Here is an 18098-nt window from a genome sequence, read left to right as displayed (position 1 = left end):
TCTGAGTAAGTGAAAGTATGTACATGTAAGATGATCTGTGCCGAAGTCAGCAATGCGTGACTGCAATGCAAACAGGTGTGAACTCATCTGAATCATTTCACAATGTGGCTACAAACGAAAACTGCAAACGCAAACAGCACAATGCCATCTGTTTGGGAAATTTAGTTGGGAAATACTAACAATGACTATGTGAAATTTCCCAGGCAAAACACTACCTATTTGAAGGAAGAAAGCAAAGTGAGGACACGGTACAGAACCTGTCACAGTGGGGAACCTGTGGACAGGGAATATACCCTCTGTCTCATCACCAAGCTCAGCAACATCTTCCTGCCCTACAACATGGTAGAGAAGAGTCCAGTCACTGCTAGAGCAGCAGCTGCTCTGTATTTCCAGAGCCCAATGTAAATTACCTTTCAGATTAATTGTTTTAGATTGAATTTCTCCACTGTGCAATCAACTTGGGAAGGAGTTGATTCATGTGACACTACAAGAAAGCCTGTCGGAATAGGGTGATCTCACTAAAAGAACAGATGTGGATGTCTCAATGATGTCGCATATTTAAGATGCTATTTCCTTGCTTGCGGTCACATGAAATATTATCAGTATTCTTGTAGTTCAAACATCTGAAAAAGATACCATCCATCATCAGTTTCCATGGAGGTGTATTATAGAGGACATTGACAAGTCTTTCTTTAAAATTCTGTTATTTTTACATGTTTCTACAATTGGAAAAAAAAAATACAGAACAAAAATTCTTAAGTAAATGTATTTATTATTGTCAGAGTTTTGATGCAGAAATACTGTTATTTCAAGTATAGACTTAGAATTCTGTTTCATTGTTCTTTATGCCAAAACAAGGGACAAGAACACCCTGGTCAACTGCATTTTGATCAGGAGGGTCAAGTTGTGGTTTCAGATATTTACGCACAAATCTCATTGACGGTAGGATCAATTATTTGCACATGAAGTGAGAATCTGCCTCAAAAAAAAACACTAAAAAGATTAAGAACTCTTGCTGTCTTAACACCTTTTTACACAGAAAAGCCACTTACATACGTGGAGAAAACATATATTCAGGACAGGAAGGAAGTTCTCAAAATCCATGTCATTTTCATTGCTACGATATTAAAATGCAAATCAGTCTTTTAATATGGACAACCATTTGTGACACAAACCGAAGAAACAGCTCTTCCCCCATTCCATAGTTTTAACGTCATATAACTCAGTGAATACAATTTTCAGAATAGTCCTCTGTTTCACCTGTCCATTGTTTTGAGAAGCTAAAAGCTTAGTTCTTTATCAATGGTAATGAAGCAAGTTTCTGTCTTTTCATATGTTATGTGAGCATCAAATACCAAAAGAGTGATCTCATTTATTTCCAAGAACGCCTTGTGCATTAACTGGTGCAGCTCAGAGCAGGATATGGATAATGCTGAAAACAATTACTGAAAAATAAGGTTTTATGCTGAAAACAATTACTTCTCTTAACCGCAACCTCTTTAGCATGGGAAAAGGCAAGCATCAAGGGACATGTGGGCAATAGGAAATGGTTTTGTAGTTGTTAGTAGCATCTTCTTTCTTCCTTTGTACTACGAACAAAAGCTAATGTTAAAGAAGTTATGAAGAGAAAAACAGATTCTCTACTTCTATTTTAATGATAGGATTTGCTTAAGTAAATGTTATCTTCTGAAAGTGAAATTCCCATTTCACGATTCAAAGTTTCAGCCTCTAGACCTACAGCTTGAGTTCTGTCTAAATGCAACAGAGGACACAAAGCAAAACCATCTCTTAGTTCTAGAGGTCGTCGCACTCAGGGACACCCAACCCAAGCCAGGTCCTAGAGGAATGATGCGCTCACCATCCTGAAATACCGAGGCTGAGTCGGGCGCCAGTTATCAACCAGAGGGAGATCAGGTTCATTCTCAGCATTCTTGGATAGGCTGCGGAGCTTCGCCATCTGCAGGAGAGCAAAAATCAAGGTGTCCTGATGGAAATCCCTTGGGATCAAATCCACAGCCCAACAATTAAACCAAGAAGGCTGGTCCAGCTGGGGAGAAAGCCTCCTTCAAAGTTGTCAAGATGTCCTTCACCCCATCACCACCAGAACTGTACTCATGTTCTTTTCCTATCAGTAATATTATTAGAAATAGTCAAGATGGAAAAAATGGGTCCTAGCTGAACAGAATTGTGAAAAGTACTGTCATTTATGTCTACAGAACTGCGTATAGCCACAGAAGCTGTGGGAAATCCTCAGAAAATGCAAATAGAACAGTCTATGCCCTAATAAACCCCTCCTACTCTAACCCTGCCTTAGTATCTGATTGTTAAGAAGCCTCTGGAATGGCAAGGTGTAAGGATATATTCTGCTGCAGTCACACAAAAAAGTCCATTATTAATAACAGAAATGTAACTCTGGGTAATGACTTGGTCCCGGTTTTAATCTGTTTGTAAACAGGGTCTGCAGCTTGACTCACTTTGGCAATGTTTTTTTAACCAAGGTATGTTTTTTTGATGGATGCCGTAAGAAGAGTTCTGCCCATACTCTTAAAAACTGTATAATGTTCTTCCTGTATTGCTTTCTGATTTTCAAAGGATGCAACACATATACCCACTTACAGATACATTATGTTCATTTGTCGTCACTGCCATGCACAACATTAGTCAGAAAGCGTATCCCCTGTGATTCAGACACTTGACATTTCCCTGTTTGAATGGCTTCCCATGAAAAGGACGCACATGTTTTCCCTTGAAAATGTAGCCCCACGCATGGCACTCATCAACTTTGTTCGCAACTAGCTTCAATACACTAATATAACTACCTTTTATGGTACAGAGTTCAAGTCCAACAGAAGCAGAATTTCTGTCAGGGCTGTAAAAGCTGGGTTCACTGTGACCGTACTAATTCCAGTTTACGGACTGAGCTATCTCAGGCTTCTCAACATTGCTCTTCGCTACACAGCACAGAAGAGCCAGCTATCTCGGTCTGCCTGAACAATGATGAGGTCGCATTTATAACCTGTATAGTATGCATCTGAAATTAAATTTCAGTTTTCAGATGAGGAATAATTTGTATGGGGACAGTAGGAAATGAGAATAGTTTGTCAATTTTTTTAATACTGATAAAGTACTGTTAGAGAAGAGATTGCTGGTTTTTATTATTATTTGTGGAAGATCTGCCCTGCTCGGTGAAAAAAAAAAGGGTGCATATATTCAGGCTATAGCTACATAAAGGTGAAAAAATTAGTCTGCAATGGGATAGAGTCACTCCACAGCTAAATTCCTACCATTTCATTAAAAGTAATCTGAGCAGCTAGGCCACCCACTCTACATCTCACTGGGATTTCTGGTGAATTGATTTTTCCTGCAGAGTACTGATTCGCAGTGACTGCACTTATCCTTGTGGCTAACATACTATTACCATCTGGCTGCAAAAGCATCCAAGCGATCCACTGTAAATGCACATGCACTCAAAATAATTACTATTAATGAGGCTGCCATGGTAGTACACTTTCTAGGATTAGAAATAATTGGTAACACAATCCTCTTTTATGAATACACTATTAAGACTGCAGACACTCTGGAGTGAGGAAAGTCTTTCTATTGCATTTGTATAGAGTACCTCACATACGCTGCCAATTCTGCCTGAAAAGCAGTTATCTCAGGATAAGAGCCAATGTCCCATCTATATGTAGTAATTTCTGTTTTACTTTAAATGCTCCATTTTTTCTACAGTAGGGCCAGTTAGAGGACATTGTCCATGCTTCCCAAAACTCACTAACTTTAGATAAGGCGAAAAAAAGGCCATGACCCAAATACAGAAATGATTAAAAAAATCTTTTCATGAAGCTGGTTCAACGATGTGATTAGTTATTCCTTTAAAAACACATTTTAAATCAGACATGCTCAGTAATGACTACACTTTTCCCAACAAAATCTGTAGTCGATCTTCTGTAATATAAACTTCTAAGCAGATTTATGTTGTGGAAACCAGTCAAACCATATTTGCACCAGCTTCAAAATAGCCCACATATTTTAATTTTCAGATGGGCAAGGAAACAGGAAGCAGATCAATTCAATAAGCTGTGAAAATTAAGCTGTAAATTATACGAATACATTACCATATTTCATCTCTTGCCAGCTAAGGTTCCCATCATACCTGAGTTCTATTCTTTAAAAGATAAAGAGCCACATAAATACAATGTACTAGAAGATCAATACAACGAAACACCTTATCACCTTGAGAACCTAAAATGAAAAGTTATGTTTCTATATATAATATCTACGTAGGATATCAGTCACTTGATTAATGTTCATGTTCTCACTATCCTGGAGTTATGAAATTTGTGATTATTGTATCATTATAGTCTGCTGAGCAGAGGAATAACCTCAGATAAGAAAACTGACTTGTGTAGCACAAGTAGAATCATAGGCTGAAATGTGATGAAAGAGGGCCTTTACATTTTTATAAATGGGACTGGCAGGGAATACAGATTAACAAGAAATACTTCTTCGTGGTAAGTGACCAGAGAAGGCTTTCAAATTAACAAGAAATTATAGTTATCTAATGCTGCTCCTGTTTGTGAAAATGTTGCTGGTATACCTTCTACAAACATGGGTATCAAGCACCTGACACAACACTTCCATAATTTTCTTGGTTATGTGATGCCACCTAGAAGGTGGGGCAGACAGAATCACCAATCCCACTGAATTTGTGTTCTGCTAAAAGATGTTTTTGAAAAAAGCATACTATAAGAGACACGTTTTCAAAGCAGAATGTTGAAGAGTTGGAAATGACTCCTGCTTCATTCGGTGTGCAATGTAGTTAAGGTATCTGAAGGTCCCACTGCATTTCGTTGCAGGTGGTCACTTTTTCACATCAGCTTTATTTCATAATTTTCCCAGTAATTACTCTCAAACATTCATCATGATAAGCAATGAACACTTTATATGAGGAAGCTTGACATAATATAAATTGTTGTAAAAATCCTACATGATCAAAGTTGTTGGTGCAAACCTAACACAAGCTTTAGCTAAATGTGTCAATGTTCTGATTTAAACGCTTGCAGAAGAATACAAGTTAATGGCTTGCGATTTCCTACATGGGCTCTTGGTGTAATGCAGCGCTTTGAGCTCTGTGTAAAATAAAAGGTATGACCCACATCCAGCTCCATCCTTTCCTACTAGCAAGAGTTAATATCGTGGGAACACAAGGACTGGGAAACAAAAAGGGAACTACTCTTTCCTTCAGTTGATGTTGCAAGAGGTCTCTTGCCCAAGGGAGCAAGAACTCTTAAATATAGTAACTTCTGCTTGCTGTGTCACACTCCAAACTGCTACGAACTCTTGCCATCTACACTGTGATTTATATGATTTTACTGATTTATAAAGCTCTCTGTTGTCTGTGGATTTGAAACACCATGATGCCTAACATGGGCTAGGAAACAATGAGCAGTTCCACGCAGAGTATGTCATCAGCCCTGCCCAATTAGTTAATGTAGGAGTCATGCAGAGACAGATAAAGATGTGTGTCTAATAAGTTGATTGGTTGTAGACTGCAGTTCTTTGAAAATTTTTACAGGTTCCCTGTGGAGTCCCAAGGTATTCAGTTATAGTCTAAGGCATTCAGTTCTTCACTGTCCTTTTAATTACGCAATTTCTCACAGAATCCAATGAGCATTTTCCTTGTCAAAAGAATAAGATCAGGTTATGGCATGTAACTAAGAAGAAGTGGGTAAAATAGCATCTATTTGAAGTTTACCTGGTCTGAGCTGACTATGATAGGTTCTCTAAGAATAATCCAGGTGATGCACTCTTCACAAGGTGGAGTAGTGAAAGACCCATGGTATGTCCAGTAGTCACGAGATTTCGGGAAAAGAACTGAAGGATCAAAGTTGGGAAAAGGAGCTGCTTTCCCCTGAAAAAAACCCACAACAAAACTAAACAGAAAACTCTTCAACAGCTGTAGTCAAGATTAAGTAGAGATGCAGCTCTGGTATTTTAAGAAACAGTGAGTGACTCCAATACTTCAAAGGTACAAACTAAGGAAACTGAGCACATATCTACACAATACATAATGATGCAGTGTAAACATAAGTGGACTGAATGACCCTCACAGATGGGCCCCGAGAAGCACGACAGGGCGTACAACGCCATAATGCTACTTCTTGTACCTGAGCTAACTCATGTGAAGTGGCATCCAGTACCAATGTGCTTCACTCACTTCTGTGCAGAAATACTTCTCCTTCTGGCCTCCTTTCTTACGGAAATTCTGCCTATCTATTGAATATTGGATTACGTCACCATATAATAAAGTGAGACAGGTACTCTAGATTTATAATATTTGTGCTAATAGCAAACAAGACAACCTATGAACTATACATTGATGGTGAGACTCTTATCACGTAATGTTATCTGAGACACAGGTGTCTAGTCAGTGGCATTTCCGAGTTCCATAAAGCAGCAAATTTCAAGACCGAAATGTCCAAAGGTGCCTTTCTTTTATCACTGACCACTGAGGGAATAAGACTCCATGCCTAATTTTTAGATGAGTGAAGTTTGGTGAGATGACTCTCATTTTCACATAATTGTAAGGCCCTCTACAGCCAAAGAAGGCTCATGTGTAAATGGAAGAAAGGACTTTTCTTGTTAAGGAGAAGCTACCCATGGTTTTATTCACAACTATATTCTGGCAATGTTGCAGAGCAGAATTTGGAAACTGGAAAGTCGTGCCTCTTGATTTTTTCTTGTCTTGAGAATTTGCAGCTATCTCCCTACAATGAAAAGCCCAACATCGTTACCTTTGTTTTGATAGCATTTATTTCTTCAAGAATTCTCTTCATCTCTGGTTTGGGAGTTTTCCCTACCTGCAAAGAAGAAAGCATGAGCTTACCAAAGAGTTCTGCTTAATCACGGAATCATGGAATCATGGAATTTTTCAGAGTTGGAAGGGACCTCTAGAGATCATCTAGTCCAACTCCCCTGCTAAAGCAGGGTTGCCTAGAGCACATTACTCAGGACTGCATCCAGCTGGGTCTTGAAAATCTCCAGGGAAGGGGACTCCACAACCTCCCTGGGCAGCCTGTTCCAGTGCTCTGTCACCCTCACCGTAAAGAACTTTTTTCTCATATTTGATCGGAACTTCCTATGTTCCAGCTTGTGCCCGTTACCCCTCGTCCTGTTACTGGGAACCACTGAAAAGAGTCTGGCACCATCCTCCTTCAACCCACCCTTTAGATACTTACAAACATTAATAAGGTCCCACCTCAGCCTTCTCCAGGCTAAAGAGTCCCAGCTCTCTCAGCCTTTCCTCATAAGGGAGATGCTCCAATCCCTCAGTCATCTTTGTTGCCCTACGCTGGACTCTCTCCAGTAGTTCCCTGTCTCTCTTGAACTGGGGAGCCCAGAACTGGACACAGTATTCCAGTTGTGGCCTCACCAGTGCAGAGTAGAGGGGGAGAATGACCTCCCTTGACCTGCTGGCCACACTCTTCCCTAGGCAGCCCAGAATTCTGTTGGCCTTCTTGGCAACAAGGGCACATTGCTGGCTCATGGATAGTTTACTGTCTACCAAGACCCCCAAATCCTTTTCTTCAGAACTGCTTTCCAGCAGGTCCACCCCTAACCTATATTGGTGCCTGACATTCTTCCTCCCCAGGTGCAGGACCCTACACTTGTCCTTGTTGAACCTCATTAGGTTCTTCTCTGCCCAGCTCTCCAGCCTGTCCAGGTCACGCTGGATGGCAGCACGGCCCTCTGGGGTGTCAGCCACCCCACCAATTTTCTTCTTTATCCTATTTTTTTATATGAGCATCTAAATATATATCAACTATAAAACCACAATGCATTAACCCAATCTGTCACCCCTACCAGCTTAGTAAGCTATGTCTTCTGTCTGTACCTTCTGTCTGTACCCCAACAGATATTACGATCCAAATGAGGAAGTTATATCAGTTTAGAAACTCAGCATCACAAGTAATTTCACAATACAACTATTCCTGTTGACATTGAATTTTAGCCTAATAAAGATAAAAAACTCTTCAGACACAAGTACAGAATTTGGAAAAACTTTCATTCCAGTTTAAAATACAGATTTCATGGTGAGAGATCTACTGTTTGCAATTGCTGATCTCAACACGGACGTCCATCTTTCTGTCTCTAGTGAATATTATTAAACAACAGAGAGCAAAGGCCAATATTTCAGGCTAAGACTGCATGTCCCCAAAAGAATTTTAAAAAAGAATGAGTTATATATATTGTTGGTGAGTTAGTTTTGCCTGGGAGAAAATTCATGAAAAGCCTAGGAGTGGTATCTGTCCTTGAAATCAGTCCATGATTATCACAGAAGACAGCTGACTGCCATTGGTCAGAGGGCCACTACTGACATCGTGTCCCCAGAACAGGGGCAAATACATCTGGATTTACAGCTTCCACCCACCACATAGTGACACAATGGTTGCTGGGACAAGCGTCTGTAATTTGAAATAACATGACTCATGCTCCATAACTTGAAAAGCATGCATTACTGAAAGTCAAGCCCTTCAATGTGGTATGATCCCTAGAAAACAAATTCAGAGGGTTTTGCTTTTTTAACCCTGTAAGAATAGAAAACTCCATGGTAGCAGTACAAAGAAGGATTGCATGTTTCTACTTACTTGCAAAAATATGGCCAAAACAGCTATTCCATCAGTTCTTCTCACAGCATCAAGGTAATTACTGTAGTTGGGATTCCAGTGTAACAAATGTAGCTGGAAACAAAGAAAAACATGCTAAAAAAAATTCCATTATCGAATAACAAGCCATCAGATGCTGAATTTAGAATTCTCCATATACATGGGAGAGTTTGGGGCAAAAAAGAATAAGGGCTAGGCCTTCAAAAAAAAAAGAAAAAAGGGACAGCAATTCATATATGAGTTACATCAGCCATATACTACCATTTAGACTTGTATTTGCATTAAAATAAACTATAAACATCTTAATATGGAAATTGCAAAAAGAACAGAAATCTTATCTGAAAGCTGAAGAACACAGATAAGATGCTTAAGTAAGCAGGCAGGACATGCAGTTCAGAAGTCACCTACTGATAACGCGATTCATTTCTGTTTGGCTTTCAAATTACAGCAATTCTAGCAAAGAATCCATATGAATGTAAGCTCTGTATGTTATTAGTCTACAGTTCTCATCTTTCCTTACAATCCTGTAGTGGTAGAAGATCAAGGTACCACATGCTTCCTCCTTTCTGTTGCTACAATTTTATACTTCTGCTATAATGCTATACTTTCACAATACTGTTTTAGTAAGTTTGCACTGCTTCTCAGTAATTCAGGCGTGTTGTCCTAGGTTGCAAGCCACATTGGTTTGAGAACATGGAAACTTTTGTTTCACATAGTATTCTTCTATTCTTCTGCTGTGAGAATTACTTCAACCTGATACACATTTGTAAGGACTGATGGGAGTAAGAAGAAAATGTCACAGACAAATAAAGAGAAAGAACTCCTTGACAAGTAGACAAATGACAAATTTTGTCCCACCTGAAAATGACTAATGTTTCTTTACACCCTATTTTAAAGTAAAAAGTGGTGAGTCTTACCTCTCCTGCATATCTTACTCCATTCACAACATGCTCAGAGCCATGGTCGTCAGATGAACCCCAATGAAAGTGAAGCTGACGCAGCCTGAAGACTCCTGGAAGTGGCCCACCTCTCAGCACTGCAATTGATAATCTGCATCAGCATTAGACTCGGGTATCTTCCGATTTTTTACAAAGAAATATATATCTCTCTCTCTATCTCAAAAATATGTACATACATATTTACATATTTACTGTACAGATGTTCTACGTTCTGAGAGTACTGAGTACCTCTTAGAAATCTGCATTGATTTTAGCAGCACTTCAGGCAATCATCTTCAGCTATATCCACCTACAGGCAGATGAAAATATTTTGTGTCCAGGTTTCCATTATAGTCAATAGAGATCATTGGTTTAATACAGCTGCATAAATGTGTATCTAGTACCTTCTGGGATATGTCAAAGACACATACGCAGGACTGGAATATCTGATACGAGATCTGTAGAACAACTGGATTTTTCTAAAGCAGTATCTGGAGGCAGGGTGAAATACATTAGGTTATCAAAAATGGCATGAGATGCCCATGTTTGGGTAACTGAAGTAAGACCCTAATTAGAACAGTCAAGCCTCGGGTACTTCTGCTTGCCTTAAGGTAGACACTCAACAGATGGTGACCTGAATTGCCCCTTCAACTCCATTGATTAATTATGACTCCATCTCTGTTGACTAGAATGGGAGTTTAGAGACATAATCCACCTACATTTAAAAGTCCACATAAACCACATAAATTTAGGTGTCTTAATCTCTCCCTGAATTCCTTCTAATATCTACCTATATCAAAGCCCACAAAAATAGCCATTATTAAGATGAACTGCGGAAGTGCTGGACGATAAACAAATTCCCACAAAATGCTACAAATTTTGTCTCTTACTGCAGGCTATGACTTATTTGGTTAAAAACCTATGAAATTACTGATGTTGCTTCTGCTATAACAGCTGCTCCCTCTGGCTATGGAAGAGGAGAAAGAAAACAGCAAATGAGCCAGAAAAGCAATCACTGAGAATACAAACTTATTTTCCTAAAAGAAAAGTTCAGCCTGTGATGAACAATACCCTTTATTCTAAATAATCTTAACATTTTTACATTATGTACCGAATGAAGGTGGTGTATTTGAAAGGATCTCACAATAAAAAGGGAAGAACTTTTTCACATTCACCAAATGCTAACTAACATTAAATTCTCATTCACTTTATTTGGAGGTAGAAGTTATAGCATTACTATAAACCATTCAGCAGTTCTCAAGAACAGGTCTTTATACGCTAGAGAAAAATATCCTTAAATCTGAAAAGGAATGAAACCCATGATCATCTCAAGAAATAAAGTACTAATAGTATTCTTCACTGAACGTTAAAAGCAAGGTATTACTTTCAACAAATTCCTTGTGCTTGTTTCCACAGACATTCAGTCCTGTGGCCGATGCAGGCACCGTAACAGTAGTAGCTGCCAAGACCACCAATTCTTCATTAAAATAGATCTGTAAGACCAAATAATCCAGTTTAAGGTAAAAATGTGTCATTATTTCCACTGATGGGCCATCAGCAGACATTTTCGACTGGGCGTTAGGTGAAGCTCTGCATCACCTTGTGCCAACACATTCCTACTTCACTCATCTATAAATAGACAGTAGCTTTTACTTAACACACTTCAAGCAGACAGAATGATGCAAAGACTAAGATGACTATAAACCAACACCTCCTGGAGGACAAAAAGGTGTTTTCTTTCTTTTAATTGCAAGTGTGCAGTATAAAACATAGAAATACATAAAATGACAGTGTAAGAAAAGGAAATTTCCCTATGCTTTAAAAAAGTAAAGTAAATGAAACAGTAACAAGAATTAAGTTCTCCAATATCTGAAACATAAAAAATCCCAAACTATGTCCACATAGCTCAAAGTTGGTAAAAAAAAAAAAATCTTTATTTTTTTAAACATGTGGCTTGGAACCTATATTCTAAAGGTATCTTTATCCTTTTGGGTTTTTGTTTTCAGAAAACACTAACACACCTATATACCACTTAGAAAAAGAATATGAGGTAAAAGTTTATAAAAGAAACTATCGTATCTTTAAGTTGTTTTTCAGTGGCGTTAAAATACAGGTTTAATTTTTATATATTTACATATTTATATGTAACAGGGAATTATTCTAACTATTACATAGGAAATATTCACCTTAAATATATGAAACTCCCGGTTTTGAGGCTGCGATAGCTATTTTCCTACCACAAAACACTTACGAAAGGATGCTTTTTTAGAAGGCCCCATGACTCACTATGAGCTTCTACCTATGACACTGCATGAAATGAAAAGTGAGAGCTTTAAAAAAGGAGCCTGCGGGCTCACTCCCCGATATATGAGTAGCCAGCCTTTCTCTTAGCCCTCTGAAATACTGCATAATCCCTTTCACATGGCTAGCTGAATGGCTGGACTTACTTCTGATTATTGGAAAAGCGGCATTTCTGTTCTTGTTTCTGCTCTACAGGAAGTAACAGGACGGTCACAGGCGACTTACCAAAATGTAACTCCCTTGAACTTGCTGCCATTAAAGTAACACGGCCCAGCTGCAGGAATATACAAACCAGGCCAGGAACACAAGGGAGAAAAGTATTTACTCCTTTTTGGTGCCTTATCATCGCAAACTCTCATCCCATTTCTCAGTGACTGACTCTTTATATGTGTTTGCACATCACCCTCCACCAGCCTGATGCAAGACATAAAAATGTTACGTCAGTCTGAAGCGCTTGCTCAAATTCTGTGTCCCTCCATCCACGTTGAAGAACGGTCTATCACAAAGCAGTCCTGCATGGACACTCACTCAGTTCCAGTAAAAACGCTCACCTTTTTTCTGATCTATCATAAACCGAGCAGCATGAGACAGAACTGGCTAATAAAAGAATGTTTTTTCCCACTCCACTTTACCTTAGTTAGCAGGGTGTCATTAACAACAGAAACGCGACAAGAAGGTTTTGAAACAAGTCCATCCACTCGCTGAGCATCTTAGATAGGGGTCTGGTTGTTAATCTGTGCTAATGTCAATTGTCATCAATCCTCAGTAAAGTAAAACTAACAAAGTTATGCCTACACAAACGCCTACCCCATTTGCTGTGAAGGTATTCTGTGAAAGTCAGGTGGAAAAACACAAGGAGCACTAAACAGACTCATGAGGTGAGCTGTGCTTATAAACACGAGAAGAACTAACTGTTCTCACAAGATTTATGATCCTCACATACTGCCAAATCCATAAAATGAACCGGTAAACCGCAATGAAATTAAATTAGTATGGTATTACTGTATGACAATTGAAAAAGATACATTACCTTTCTTAAGCTGCTTTATAAAAGAATCTAACAGTGCAGTATAAAACCCACAGCTTTTAATATCAATGCCGCATTTTAGATGTTATAAAAAAGCCTCTGCTCACAAGAGGATGTCTGTACTGAAACACTCTGGCCAACTGCAGGGATAAAATGTATTTCCTAAAAGCGTTTGGAACATTTTACACAGTTCTCAATGAAATTTTCTTTAGGCAAACACTGACCACATATGAAGAAGAATTACTTTTGTTTGCATTTTGAACTTTGTACTCTTACAGGGCCAGATAGGGAAAAAGACAAGTGTCTGACAAATCAGCGTGCCACGCACCCTCACCTGCACTTCAACACACCTTTTCCAGTTTCATGCCTATTGATCAGAGCCTGTTCATCAGTGAGCTCCCACATCATCTGTGCCTGTGATCTATGCTAGGGCTGAAAATCCCCATCCCATCACTGCTTGATCTAAACAAGTATCTGAGTTGCTGTTCAGGCCAAAAACCATAGCAGTGGTAGGCTGCCAAAGTACCCAAGTTCTGGTATGGGTTTTATTGCGGCCATCACAAGGTGGCACAACTACCTAGGAGGTTTTGATTTCAGCTCCCAGATCTTTCCTGGATTTTGAGACTCTGGCTGCAAGGATTTTACAGTGCTTAAGGTCCTTCTTCCACATAGATATGCTAAGACAGGCAACTGAGTTCACAACAATATGTTAACTTGCACAGAAAGGTAGCTGAGGCATGACACAGCTCCCAAAGCAAGTATCTGTCATCAAAGCCTTCAATCATACAGCAGATTCTTAAAGTCGAGCAGACTTTATAAATAGCTAGAGATAAATTCTCCAATTCCTTCCACTAGACTAACTCCAAAGATAACAGCAATAAGGCTTTTTTCAACGCAATATGTGAATTACATTGGATGGCACTTTTCCTGGAAGCTTCTCTCTAATCATTTGAGTTTAAGAAACTATCCAAATCATGAATATTCAAAGTATTCCTGGCAGAGAAGACGCAATGGAAGTAAAACTCTGAGACATAAAAAGTAAGTAATTTTATCACTCACCTTTGCAATTTATTCAGCAATCTATTTCATCTACCACTAATGAAAATCTAGATATAACTACAGATATGGATATGACTACCCTAACTGAAAAAGTTAGGAAAATACAGGAAGCCTGTAGTTTTCTGGTTAACTCATAAATAATTCAGATAGACAGACCAATAGATAGACAGACCAATAGATAGACAGACAGACAGAATGTCTTTGCTCTAAAGGAACAAAAGCTTCATTCCTATATGATTGCTATTACATATGTACGTATTATGCAGCAGGTGTTCCTTTACACAAAAAATAAGTCACTGTACATATCCTAAAAAACTTAAAACACGCTCAAGTCAGTAGGATTATGCACAGTGGAATCTGTCCTGCAATTCGCATTATGTTAGAAAAGGAATACCACCCACAGACTCTGCAGGCAATGGTATAACAAAGGAGACATAACAATAAATACTGAATGTTTCTTGCCTTCAAGGAGTTGAGAAATACACCTACTTTTTTTCCAGTGAGTCACTTTTTATTTCTGAGATCAGAACACAACAGTTACTGAGCAGTTCATCTGGAAAAAAATTCAGAACATTCCAAAACTTCCTGCTCTTTGCAGCCACAGTGCTGCATCCATGCTGTAGGTTGCTGTGGCCATATACTCCCTCGCATGCAAAATCTGAGTAATTATAACAATAATTACTTTGACACTTATGCAGAAGACACAACCATTGATATGTCTGATGCTGTTCCAACAAATAAGAGAGATGGTAAAAAATGGTAAGTAATGGTTATGGAGGTCTTCTCATATGCCAAAGCTACATCTCCTTACTGATGTATTGTTATCTGACATTAATAATATTTTTGTTCAAATAACACTAAAGATTCCCCCTTTGCTAGAAAAGTAACCAAACTCTTGACTACATAGTCATTTGTGAGTTCTGTGTATTAACTAGTCCAGCTTACATACATTTTGATCCTCAGTTTTCATGAAACCCAAGTCATTCATTAAAAATCCATTACGTTCAATACATGCTTGTAGATATTTAAGATCTCAACCTATTAGTAAAATTCCTCCTACTAATTATAGCTGTCAATCCCAGTTATATTGTAATAGAAACTGGAACTTTTAATGCAGTTAAGAAATAAGTCTGTACACTGTGGAAGACAGACTTTTCAGTATTTTACTGAAATTGACATTTCTTTTTCCTTTTCTTACCATCCCACGTACTATAAATAATAACATAATTCTGTTGACCTTGATACAAGAATAAAGAGTGAGGTATGCATTTGATTTTTCCTTTTTATCTCAGTACTAATGCAATTTCAAACTTCTTTCAGTAATGTTTTTTCCTTTGAAATCTAGCCAACAGTATTAACATGAAATGTCAGTGGTTCTGCCAACATAAACTAAATATTTCTAGCACCTGTTACACAAAACAGACATATCTCTTCAAAATATATAACCACACTAACTCTTAAAAGCTATGCATTTTACATGCAGCACATTGTATGCGGTCGTAAATAAGAGTGGATAAAAGATTTTGGACATTAAAGCTGAAACAATGGAATTTTTCAGCCCTATAATCCTTATCAAGACAAAATCTCCCAAATGCCGAAGAGAGTTTTAACTGATTAAATACCATGACTTTGTGGCAACATCTGGTTCATTATTTCATTTATCAGAAATTATATGCATACAGTTTTCAAATATTGTACCTTCAGCCACATACACAGTTAAAGATGTTCTGCTGGGCATCTCAAATAGCCTTGAATGGACGAATGCAGCCCTCACAGACAAAGCCTGGACTCCATGCTCCTGGAAAACACCACAACTGCAATGGCTTTTGCAAGTGCAGAAATTTACCTTACACCTTAATTCATCCTGCACCAAGCTTCTTTGCAGCTCTCTCCATCCCCTAGGATTTTACCTATGGACTTTAAAAGTAGTCACAGGCCTTTCCCCTCAGTTGTGCAGGGCAGTGGAGTCACAGAAACCTGTACATCACATGCAGGCTGTACACAAAGACCTTCTGACAGCCATGAGCTCTCAGAGCCCACTCTGTCTTTCAACAGTCACTGATACATAATGACAGCTTGAGATGAAAACGAAACTAACCTGATCTATCAAAAGAATCATCAAATACAACTCTGCAGGTTTTCCCATTATTGAGGATGGTCTTAGCTGCACCGGGATCATAACTAGCAAACCATGGTAGCAGGGAGGGATCGTAATGCACTTCTTTGTTATTGATTTCAATAGGTGACTGGTGGCGTCCTTTGGCAATTGGGTAATTTTTGTGCCACTGATCCGGTCCTAGAAAACATCCAGAGAAATATATTGAAAACCTTTTCCAGATAGGAGTGAATTATACTTGATTACAATAAATGCAAGCTTAGCTTTGCTTAGCTATAGAACATCAATAAAATGAATTAATAGGTAGGTTACTAATCACCTGGTTGTTAGTCACGACCTGTCAAGAGTTTCATTGTATAAAAAGCAATTAGATCATTGTAGTTGGAATATTAGACACTGAAAGTCATTGGGCTGAACCTAACTCTCACAGCAACCCCAGGACTTTACCTAGGAGGAGACTGACACTACACCAAGGAAGGAAACCGGAGGTATATACTCCAAGTCCAGCAACAGCTAGAAATAGGATGGGATACACCCAAATATGCTTTGAGCAGCCTGGTCTAGTGGGAGGTGTTCCTGCCCAGGGCACAGGGCTGGAACTAGGTGATCTTTAAGGTCCCTTCCAACCCAAACCATTCTAATGAATCAACTGTGGCACCATCTACCCATCCGGAGATAGAAAAGGCCACTGACAAAGAAGACAGAATGTGGATTTAATTATCGTCATGGTTTTATCAGGAACTCCACGTGGAAAAAGCCTGGAATAAGAGGCTGTGCTGTTCTGAGGAACAGGCCGCCCGGGCTTCCCACCTCTGCTGCGTCAGAGGCTGGCCTAAAGCTGGATTTTAAAGCTCTGTCACATTTTAAGTTATATTAGCGGCGGGGAAACTGACTTCATTTCACTTGGAGACCTCCGCCACCGCCTCCCCTTCCACCAGCTTCCCCTCTTTCCCACCGGCGAGCGGCCACCACCCGGCCGCGCCGCACCGACCCCGGCCCGCCGGGACCCCGTCTTCCCCTCCGGAAGAGGGGCCTCCCGTTCTGCCGGGGGTTTTGCTCCCGGAGCCGCTGCGGCGGGGGGAGCCGGACCGGGCTCCACTCACCGTTGTCGCCGTCGTAGCCCCACGGGTAATAGTTGGGGTTGATCATGGTGGCGGAGCCGCCGTTCCCCGCCGCCGCCGCGCCTCAGCCTCTCCCGGCGGCTCTGGCAGGACGGTGGCCTCGTCTCACGGCGGCTTTTTATAGACTCCCGCCAACTCCATGCCGAGAGGGACGGCAGGGCCCCGGCCGCCGGGGGCGGGGAGAGCCGCGCTCCCTCACGCCGCCCGCCGCTGTGAGGCGACCCCGCCGTCGGCCCGCCGCCCCGGCGCCTCCGGCCGCCGGCTGCGGGGAGCTTCTCCTCAGAGGTGCCCGCCGGGGGACGAGGGGTGCGGGGACCCCGCTGTGTGTGTGTGGGGATGCAGGGGGTGATCCCGGCGTGGGAGACCCAGCATGGCTCCCCGGCTGTCCTGGGGCTGCGGGGAATGGAGCCCAGCCGAGACAGTGCTGGGGAGGCCTGGTGAGGCGTGTGGACCAAACTCCCTAAGGCGTACTCGGGTACGTGCTCAATAAATGGCCCTGCGAGTTCATTGAACGCGACCGGACCGAAAGTGCATCGTGCTGTTGTGCATCCGTAATCGTGGCAGTTTAATACAGTGAATGCAACCGGACCTGTAAGTGCCGAATTGAGCATCACTTGGAATCAAAGCCCAGCCGCCCCCAGCCCCTCTGGTACCTGAGGATAAGCTGGAACGCAAGGGGGTTTATTTTCTGCCAAATTCTGTTAACCTTTAACCCAACAGGGGAAAGGGGCTGCTGAAAAGGGGGTATGGAAAAGCATGAATGAACTAGATACATAGAATCATAGAATCATGGAATCTTCATGGTTGGAAAGGACCTTTGAGATCATCATACAGGCGATGCGGGACTATTTTTCAAATTCAAATAAG

At 40.4% G+C, this 18098-nt stretch overlaps 1 protein-coding gene across 1 annotated transcript; it reads right to left on the bottom strand.

The window, feature by feature from the left end:
• Positions 1–783: 783 nt before the first annotated feature.
• Positions 784–17383, bottom strand: LOC134510798 (carbonic anhydrase 3-like). The gene is made up of 7 exons (XM_063324030.1): positions 17214–17383; positions 16093–16290; positions 9587–9705; positions 8652–8744; positions 6798–6863; positions 5759–5914; positions 784–1957 (listed from the first exon to the last, which is right to left on the bottom strand). Exons 1-7 carry the CDS (start codon positions 17257–17259, stop codon positions 1838–1840), a joined length of 798 nt encoding a protein of 265 aa, XP_063180100.1. The 5' UTR covers positions 17260–17383; the 3' UTR covers positions 784–1837.
• Between the last annotated feature and the right edge of the window lie 715 nt (positions 17384–18098).

This window comes from Chroicocephalus ridibundus, chromosome 2 (assembly GCF_963924245.1).
Source record: "Chroicocephalus ridibundus chromosome 2, bChrRid1.1, whole genome shotgun sequence".
Classification (NCBI taxonomy): Eukaryota; Metazoa; Chordata; class Aves; order Charadriiformes; family Laridae; genus Chroicocephalus; species Chroicocephalus ridibundus.
The sequence above is the reverse complement of the archived record's forward strand: the minus strand, read 5'-3'. Positions and strand labels throughout refer to the sequence as shown.